Raw genomic sequence first — 8640 nt, 5'->3', positions numbered from 1 at the left:
GCAACCAACCGCCTGTAGCAGGAGGGCACAAAGACAGGTGGGTGAGGAACAGCCCCTCTGTGCCTGGGCTGAGGGACAGAGAGGCTGTAGCTGGAGATGTCTGGTGGCCAGAGGTTCAGCAGGGACAGGCGGCAGGAGGAACACGGGGGGTGTGAGGAGCAGCCTGTCCTACAGCCACCACCAGCACTACCAGCCCTGCCCCACGCAGAGGGACCCTCCTGGGCTCCAAGAGCCACCCTGCCAGGGAGGGCTCAGAGGTGCTGTGGATGCAGAAAGAGCTGCCAGTGCCACCCCCCCTCCGGTGTGACTGGGGAGATGGACTCCTCAGCCGGACACTGGTCGGGCTCCCCATCAGCTGCAGGGCGTTCTCAGAGGCTGAGGAGGGAACTGGTGTTTGGGGTGCAGCAAGGCAGGCCCTGAGGGCTGCTGGCTCTGCAGGAGCCAGGGACACCTTTGTCAGCTGCAAGGGACAGTCTCCTGGCAGGAGCCCACTGCCAGTGTCTGCCCCTTCCTTCCCTCTGGCAAGGCCCCTGGCTCTGCTCTGTGCCTGCCAGATCTCCCCACAGGGACACCTTTCTCTCTGGCAGCTGGGCAGGGTGTGGGGAGAGGGAAGGACCACACAGAGGTGCAGGCTGGGATGCAGCAGAACTTTAATGAGTTGAAAAGGTGGAAAGGAGGTGCTCTGAGTGGGCACCGTGGTGCAGGGAGCACCAGGGGCAGGTAGGAGGAGTCTCTGGCCCTTGGCCAGGGTGCAGTTGAGACCTTGGATGGGGCTTAGAGCATGATGACAGCCCAGGAGAGCAGAAGACACCAGAGAAGGGAGAGGGAAAGAAGTGGGGCAGAAACAGGGAACTCCAACAAGGCCCGTGTTTTCAGAGAGCCCAGGCAGCCCTCGTGCAGGGCAGGGGGAGCGACGGCTGCTCAGTCCCTCTGAAAGCCATGGCCAAGGTCTCCGTGCTCAGTCCATTTCCGTCTTCTGGGTTCCTGGGGGTCCTTCCGTGGGGTGTCAGCAGCAGCTTCAGCAGATTCTGCCGCAGTAGCGGTTGGTGATGCAGGAGAGGTCAAAGCCCCCGGAGTTGATGGGCACTCCGTCACAGCTGAGGATGCTGCCAACGGCAGCGGAGGTGGAGGATCCCACGGCGGTGTTCTGTGGGAAGGAGCTGAGGATGGGCCCGGGCAGAGTCACCACCACGGGGGAGGGTTCGATGACGACAGTGGAGCTCTGGCACTGCCTGACACAGCACTCATTGCAGCTGTTGGCCAGCGGGGTGGGGCCGCAGGGCTGGCAGCAAGGGTTGCAGGGCTGGCAGCAGGACATGTTCCTGGGGCTGCAGGTGCACCTGGGAGAGAAGAAAGGGAGAAGATGGGGGTGTAGGAGGAGCCGCCTGCCCACCAGGAGGGAGCCAAGACACGTGCTGGGCTGGGAGGCTCTGCAGGGATGACCACACCACTCTTGGCCTGACCCCTGGCACTGAGCAAGGAGAGCCAGGCCCAGGAGAACTCCTTCCTAGTCAAGAGCCCAGGAGTTCCCGCAGTTCCCTCAGCCCAGAACAAGCCCCTCTCCAAACCAAACCTTCTCTCCACTTCCCCTTCCAGCCCCAAGCCTGGAACAGCACAGAGCTTCCAACTCACTTGCTTCCAAAGGAGAAGAAGGACAATGAAGTGGGTCAGAGAGTGCAGAGCTGGGATGGCTTTTATACTGGTCCTGCACTGCCTCAGGTCCAGAGGAAGCCTCTCTGGAAGCAATAATTTTCTGAGAAGCTCATCTGAAATGCAAAACATTCCAGCTAATGAGACGGGCTGTGTTTTGGTTTCCTGCAAAGCTGCATTTTCATTTCCTTCTTTGGCCACTCATGATCCCCCTTGAAGGCTCCTTTTTGGAGCTGGGGAGGGAAGCCCATGGACTTGTGGGACAGGAGCTCATTTTAGTGGCAGCAGAAGATGAGTCCCAAGTGCCAGAGGCATCGCGTGCACTCTGGGGACGTTGGCTCGGGGCACTCCCGTGGGCTTGTTTGCAGCCCCGTGGGCAGGAAGGGCCCAGCTGCTCCCAGCTCTGGAATCTTCCCTCTGATGCCAAAAGGTCACTGAATGTGACAAAGTGCCACGTCCCCTCTCTCCCACCCTCCACTCTCTCTGGGATCGACACTGCTCGTTGTCTCTGCGGGTGTGTGATCAGCGCTGATGTTGTTGTCTCTCTTCCCCCTAATGCTGCTCGGAGGAACTCTTAGTGCTCTCGTTTGGACTCCTTCAGTCTCTGGACTCTCTCTGGCGCTTCCCTACCAACTCCTACAACCTCAGTGTGTCTTGGCCCTCGTCCTGTCCCAGGTCGATCCAGCCTTGCCCTCCCAAGAGGTTTCTCTGAGTCTCCTTGCACACATGAGCCCACAGCTGCCCACGTGCAGACAGGGCTGTTTGCTTGCCCCTGTGTGTGGATTGGAGCAGTGGGAAAGGAAATTCTGCATAGGCTTGAGGAACAATTCTTCTCCTGTGAGTGTGGCCAAGCTCAGCAGAGTTGCTCTGGCAGCTTGTGGAGTGTCTGTGAAAGTCCTTAGAGCCCTTCAAACCCCCACAGGGCAACGTCCTGATCAACATGCTCTTGTTGTGCCTGCTCTGAGCAGGAGGGTTAAACCGGACCATCTCCAGAGCTCCTTCCAACCGCAACAGTTCTGGAATTCAGGGTGATTGTCCTCTCATTGACCTTGATGCTCACGGTGCTGCTACACTTCTTTTCTGTGGAGGCAATGAGCTCCTTTTGGAGTTCTGCAGCCCAATTCGTGCTCCACCAGCGCACTTGGGCTGAGATGTTCCTGCTGTCAGTCATGGTTTACCACTGACCTCTGGCCTGTGCCAGCCCAAGGGTCTCCAGTGTCATGCAGGGAAAGGTCTGTGCCATTTTGGTGGCAGTTGTGAGGGCTGGGACCATTCTGACCTTCTGGTCACCAGTGGTTCTCACCCTAAATATTTACAAGTGTAGCCCCAGAGTCACTCTGTTCTTCTGAGAGGGGCTGCCTGTGCTGAGAGCTCCTGGCCTCATTTGCTCCTTGTCTAAAAGAATGGCGACAATTTCCTCATGTGCTCCCTGGCCTCACGGTGCTGTGATGGGGAGATTCATCTCTCCAGCTGGCAGCAGATGAGAGATGAGATACACAAGGCATTGAAACTGGGCTGTGCTTGTGCTGGCCTTGTTAGCATCACCCCTGATCTCACACCCACCACTCCCAGCCTCTCCTGGGACAGAGGAGTGTCCGTGTCCAACAGACCTGGTGCTGTCTCTGCTCAGCCAATGGACGTGGAGCCCAAACAAGCAGAAGGCAAAGGAAACAGTAGGAAAGCTGGGAAATGGAGGAGTGGCATTGGCCAGGATGTGCAAGGATGGTGCAGGAGTGGGAGTGAGCAATTGAGGACAGTTCCCTTGAGGAGCCAGGAAGGTGAGATGGAGAAGGAGGAGTTGTAGCAACAGTAGGCAATGACCTGCACACCAGATAGGAAACTTGGGGGGGAGAAAAGGGAAGGCAAGGCAAGGCCAAGGAAAATCAAGGGAAAGGAAGGGCAAAGTAAGGCAGGGCAAGGGAAGGGAAGGTGTAGAGGTCTGACAAGGATTATTGTTCATGAGGTGTTTTCCATCCACAGGGATATCTAGGCTATGTCAGGAATTGTGTGGGTGTAACAACTCTGCGAGAGATTACCCTGATGAAACAAGTAATTGGCAGGCAGTGTGGGTGATTGCCTTGATCACAGAGTACGTGGCTTCTGTGGTGAAGAGGTGGCTGCTCTGGAGGTGCAAGGTGGGGCAACTCAGCTCAGGCTTCCTTGGGGCAAGGTTCTCAGTGGTGGGACTCCGTGGGTATCTCATTCTGCCCCCAGCAGGACCACATGGCAAGGAAAGTCCACCTCACTCTAAAGGGATGCTCACAAGGCAGGGGAGCTGGGAAGGTGCTTGTCAGCTGCTGTTCAGAGACAGAACTCTCTGGTCAAAACCACTGGCATTGGTCCCAGTTTTTCCATGGCAGCCCCTCCACTTTGTGGTGATGGCAATGGGTAGTTCTGATATGCAAAGGTCTGGAGAAGAGTCGTGGTGTAACCCCAGTTGTCATCTCAGCCCACACAACAATCACTGCCTACACCAGGGTGGGACGGGGGAGGGAATCGGAGCAATAAAAGGGAGAAAACCCACGAGTGGAGATAAAGATGGGTAATAGGTAAAGTAAAAGCTGTGCACACAAGCAAAGCAAATCCAGGGATTCATTCAGCACTTCCCAAGTGCATGCAGGTGTTCAGCCATTCCCAGGACAGCAGGGATCTATCCTGCAAAATGGTTAAATGGGAAGACAAATGGCATCACTCCAAACATCCCTGCCATGCTTCTTCCCGCAGCTTGATATGCTCAGCACAATGTCACAGGACGTGGAATATCCTTTTGGACAGTTGTGACCTGCTGTCCCAGCTGTGTCCCCTCCCCACTTCTTGTGCACCCACAATCTACTCACTGGTGGGTGATGGTTCTGATAAGCAGAAATGGCCTTGATGTTGTGTAAGCACCGATCAGCAATAACAAATTATCTGTTTGATCAACACTGTTTTCAGAACCAATCACAAATGTAGGCCCAGACCAGCTACTGGGAATTACATGAACTCTATCCCAGCCTAAACACTCTCAAGAAGTCCTAAAGAGGAGGATCTATTTGGTGTGGGGATCAACAATAAATCCATGGCTACTCAATTCTGCAGTATAGACAGTTCCATATTGGACGTCATTTGCAGTCTTCCTGGCATTCCCAGTGTGCTGTCTTTACCTCTTCCATACAAATTACAACCTGTGTCATGAGCAGTGCATTCAGCTCACTGACCTTCTTTTAGGTAGGAAAGAGAGAGCTGTCCTGTGAGCAGAAAGCCTTAGGAAGAGGGAGATAGAGCTGGATATTCCCAGAAGGGCTGGATGGAGAGGGCAAGGTCAGGATTTGGATTGGTGTCCCGATGCAGGAGAACATCTGTTCTAACCCTTGTGCTCTCACTTCTCTTCCTTTATGGGAAACCTCCCCTGCCACACCTGCTTTAGAGGTCTCCTCTCTCCTGACTGCAAAGACTCTGTTGCAGGACTTTGTCGAATATTTCCCATCCTCACCCAGTAGTCCTCGTTCATCACAGACAGTTGCCTGGCAGTCAAAACCAAAGCACTGCCTGCAACACAAAGCATGCAGCCAGGTGTTCGTCCACTGGAGGAGTTCTTTTCTACTCAAGCCTTTCAAATTTGGGCCCTCACACCCTTCGATCTCCCCAGAGCTCTACAGTCACTCTGGAAACACTTGGGGCATTATCACTGGAGCCCACATCAAAGAGCAGAAAATGGCAATACTCCAAAGGCAGGACAAGCTCAGCAGCCCTTCTGCAACACGTTGCATCTGCCCTCTGGCAAACAAGAGACCTCCTAAGACATCAGGTCTGGTCAGTAGGCTGGTGCTTAAGATTCCTAAGAGAGGGAGTCTCCTGAAGATGCCACGGCTATTTTCTCCTTCATGAAGGAAAAATGATTCAAGCACAGCTCCCTCTGATGAATCCCCAATGTCGTTTTGTCCTCACCAGTTTGCAGGTGACAGCACCTGTTCTGAAGTCAAAGTCTACAGCTAGAGCAGGAGCCTTTTGTCTATTGCCCAAACTCACCAACTTCCAGCCTTCCTCACCCCGACGACCTCCCTGGGCTACCTGCTTGGCCATGGTCTCCACCTGCCCTGCCTTGCTCTGTGTGGCTGAAGCTCTTCACCCCAAGGACACGGGCACCAGCACACAGCACTGGAAGCAGATCCACTCAAGGTTTCCCTGCACAAGGTGGGCAGGATTTCTTGCCATTTCTCCCTTGACCCAAAGAGAATGCTCTTTGGAGCTTCTGAACACTGAGGAGGGAAGAGGCAGCCTTGCCTGCAGGCAGTGCTGAAGAACACCAACCATGGGGATGATCACCACATCCTGTTGTGATGAGAGCCAAGTATGTACAGACTTTCCCAAGCTCATGGGCAGGGCGTTGCATGCAAATTTGTCCATGACATGCATTCAAAGAAATAGATCACACACAAAATGCACCCATCAAGCAAAAATGCCAACACACGACCACCTGTGGATTCAACTAGCACAACCCTGGCAGGGCTGGAGCACCCCAAGGCACCTCAAGGCCCAAAACATGGATTGGCTGAGCATCCTCAGCCATAGCCTAAAGAGTGGAGGAAGCCAAGCAGCTTCTGAGAAATCTCTTCCAAGCTTGGTGTTAGAAGAAATGTTGAAACTTAGCAGTGCAGTCCACCTGCCTGGAAGAGAAAGACCAGCAGCAATCAGACAGGGCTGGGAGGAAAAGAAGGAAAAGGACATGGTTTGTTCTCACCAGTGGGAGCCACTGGGTGTCTGGGCAAGGACTGCAGGGCTGAGAGGAGCTTGGTCTTTTGTGTCAACGGGGCTGAAAACACCATCCCAGGAGTGCCCCAGGTCACAGGGCATTGACAAGAATCAGGTGCCAGTCCTGTGCAACAGAGCACTGAGAACCAGACAAACTCACCCCCCAGCAGAGAAGCCCTTCAGTCCTTCAGCCTCAGGACCACCCTTGGGGGAATTCTCTGCCGTGTCTTTGCCCTCAGCAGTCCAAGGTGAGGGTGCCTCTTCTGAAGGAGCAGCTCTGCAGGTAGAGCAGCAGTTCTCCTCACACATGGGAATCCTTGGCTGTCTGGTCAAGGATTGCAGGGCTGGAAGGAGCTTGGCTTTGCCTGCCCAGCCAACTGGCCTGCAAACACCCCACAGGACTGTGCCAAGCCAATGACTCCAGCACTCCAGGACTTTGGACATGGTTTGTGGTAGCGATGACATCTCCTACAATGGAAATTTGGAATTCTCAGCAGCCGTCAAAGTAAATATCCGTGGGGGAATTAACATAAACTCAGCAACCAAAAGCTAACAATGCAGGAATCTGAAACACAGGCCATATAATTAGCTGGTGTGTTTTGCAGCTCATTTCAAGAAATTATGACTTCCGGAAAAGAAAACCTCGAGGCCTGGAGCAGTGAAGGACCAGGCCAATTATTAAACTCTCCCATCTCTTCACTCCTCTTTTCCTCATTCAGAAACAGGTGAGTTGGAAACTCTGTTCTCTTACTTCAGAATGTGGTCTTGCTGAATGGATCCTGTTCTGTGGGCTAGAGGGAAGAGTTCCTGGGTGTGGTTGTTACTTGTAGAGTCCTTGGGACCTAAAGGCCAGCATTATATCTGCCTTCCTACAGAGCATCTAACATAAATAAGTGGGCCTAATATAAGAGCTGCCTGTGCCATCACACAGGAGGAAAGCAGCTCTGCTGGACATGACTCTGCTCTGACAGAGGTGCTGCCCTGGCTCTGGCTGGGTGGCCACAGAAGCTCACCAGGGAGCCTTAGCCCTCTATGGAGAGGCCCATAAGGCTTGTGGCCCTGGCCATCTCCTTGCTCTCCTTCTGCCTGAGCACTGCAGGTCCAGTCCTGGAGCAGTCAGCAGGTTCCTCCCTGGCTGTGTCAGGAGCACGGCCCCCCTGGGGCAGTCTGGCCTGGGGGCTGAACAGAGGCAGCAGTTTACAAGTGGCTCTGGGTGCCTGCCAGGACGTCCAGGGGCCCTTTGAACAAGAGGCTTTTAAGGGTCGAGCTGTGGCCTGGCTGCACCAGTTGGAGGCTCTGAGTGCTGGAAAACCTTCTTCTGGAGCTGGGGAGTACGGGCCAAGCAGAGGTGGCTGATTGTTTCCTTTAGCTGGGCAGAGCAAGTGCTTTACCCACAGGGCAATGGGAGTAGAAGGGCTCCCTGGGGCAGAGCTGTGGGATCCCAGGCAGCCTCAGAGGGTTTTGTTCAAGCCTTTGGGCTGAGGTTTGGAGGCAGCTTTGATGTGGCAGAGAGAGGAAAACACACGGATTGGCAAACTTCACCTCCTGCTTCCTGGGAGCTCCCTGGGCACTTTCTTGATGGGAGAGAGTGAACAGGTCCAGCTTTTCCCATTGGAATTGGTGGGACTGCAAAGGGCAGGTGACACAGGGGTGTCAGGCCGGGCAGGAGCAGAACTGGTGGGACTGTCAACACTGGAGGGGAAAGAGGTGAGTCCTGACACTGCCACAAGCAGGGGCAATCCTTGCTGGAGAATGGAGGTCACAGCTGGCACATGACAAAGGATGTGAGATGGGTTGTCAGCAATGGGTGTGAAAGGAGGAGCCACTCTCTTCACATGCCTTTGGCAGAGAACACAAATCCTCCCTCTCCCCACCTGTGCCGAGGGACCCGAGAGGGAGCTCTCAGGAACCAGAGAACATCTGCCTGGAGAAACTGCCCCTCTCCCAGCTGTAGTGCAGGAAAGGCTGGCAGCCTGACTGGGAAGAGACAACATCCCTGCAAGACCTACAAAGAAGGCGAAAGGGAAGGCAGAGAGAGCTGAAATGCTGCAGAAGCAACCAAACCGCCTGTAGCAGGAGGGCACAAAGACAGGTGGGTGAGGAACAGCCCCTCTGTGCCTGGGCTGAGGGACAGAGAGGCTGTAGCTGGAGATGTCTGGTGGCCAGAGGTTCAGCAGGGACAGGTTGTCTCTTCCCAGTCAGGCTGCCAGCCTTTCCTGCACTACAACTGGGAGTGGGGCCCGGGTGCAAAGCAGGAGT

The 8640-nt window shown here is 54.7% G+C and overlaps 2 protein-coding genes across 3 annotated transcripts in view; one reads left to right on the top strand and one right to left on the bottom strand.

Moving 5' to 3' along the window:
- Positions 1–755: 755 nt before the first annotated feature.
- LOC108509873 (feather keratin Cos1-1/Cos1-3/Cos2-1-like) lies at positions 756–1745 on the bottom strand. The gene is made up of 2 exons (XM_017839469.1): positions 1633–1745; positions 756–1340 (listed from the first exon to the last, which is right to left on the bottom strand). Exon 2 carries the CDS (start codon positions 1316–1318, stop codon positions 1019–1021), a length of 300 nt encoding a protein of 99 aa, XP_017694958.1. The 5' UTR covers positions 1319–1340; positions 1633–1745; the 3' UTR covers positions 756–1018.
- A 1679-nt stretch (positions 1746–3424) lies between these two features.
- LOC108509872 (feather beta keratin-like) overlaps positions 3425–8640 on the top strand; it is a 41639-nt gene continuing 36423 nt past the window's right edge. For both annotated transcript variants that reach the window (XM_017839467.1, XM_017839466.1), the window contains exons 1-2: positions 3425–3428; positions 6971–6973. The gene's annotated coding sequence lies outside the window, so the exon portion shown is untranslated. The remainder of the gene's footprint in view (positions 3429–6970; positions 6974–8640) is intronic.

This window comes from Lepidothrix coronata, unplaced genomic scaffold, assembly GCF_001604755.1.
Source record: "Lepidothrix coronata isolate B3197 unplaced genomic scaffold, Lepidothrix_coronata-1.0 Scaffold422, whole genome shotgun sequence".
NCBI lineage: Eukaryota > Metazoa > Chordata > Aves > Passeriformes > Pipridae > Lepidothrix > Lepidothrix coronata.
Note: the sequence above shows the minus strand (reverse complement) of the source record. Positions and strands in the feature narration are given on the sequence as shown.

What these genes read in the sequence shown, in the direction of transcription:
- LOC108509873 (XM_017839469.1), bottom strand. Translation starts at nt 1,318, where the DNA reads ATGTCCTGCTGCCAGCCCTGCAACCCTTGCTGCCAGCCCTGCGGCCCC.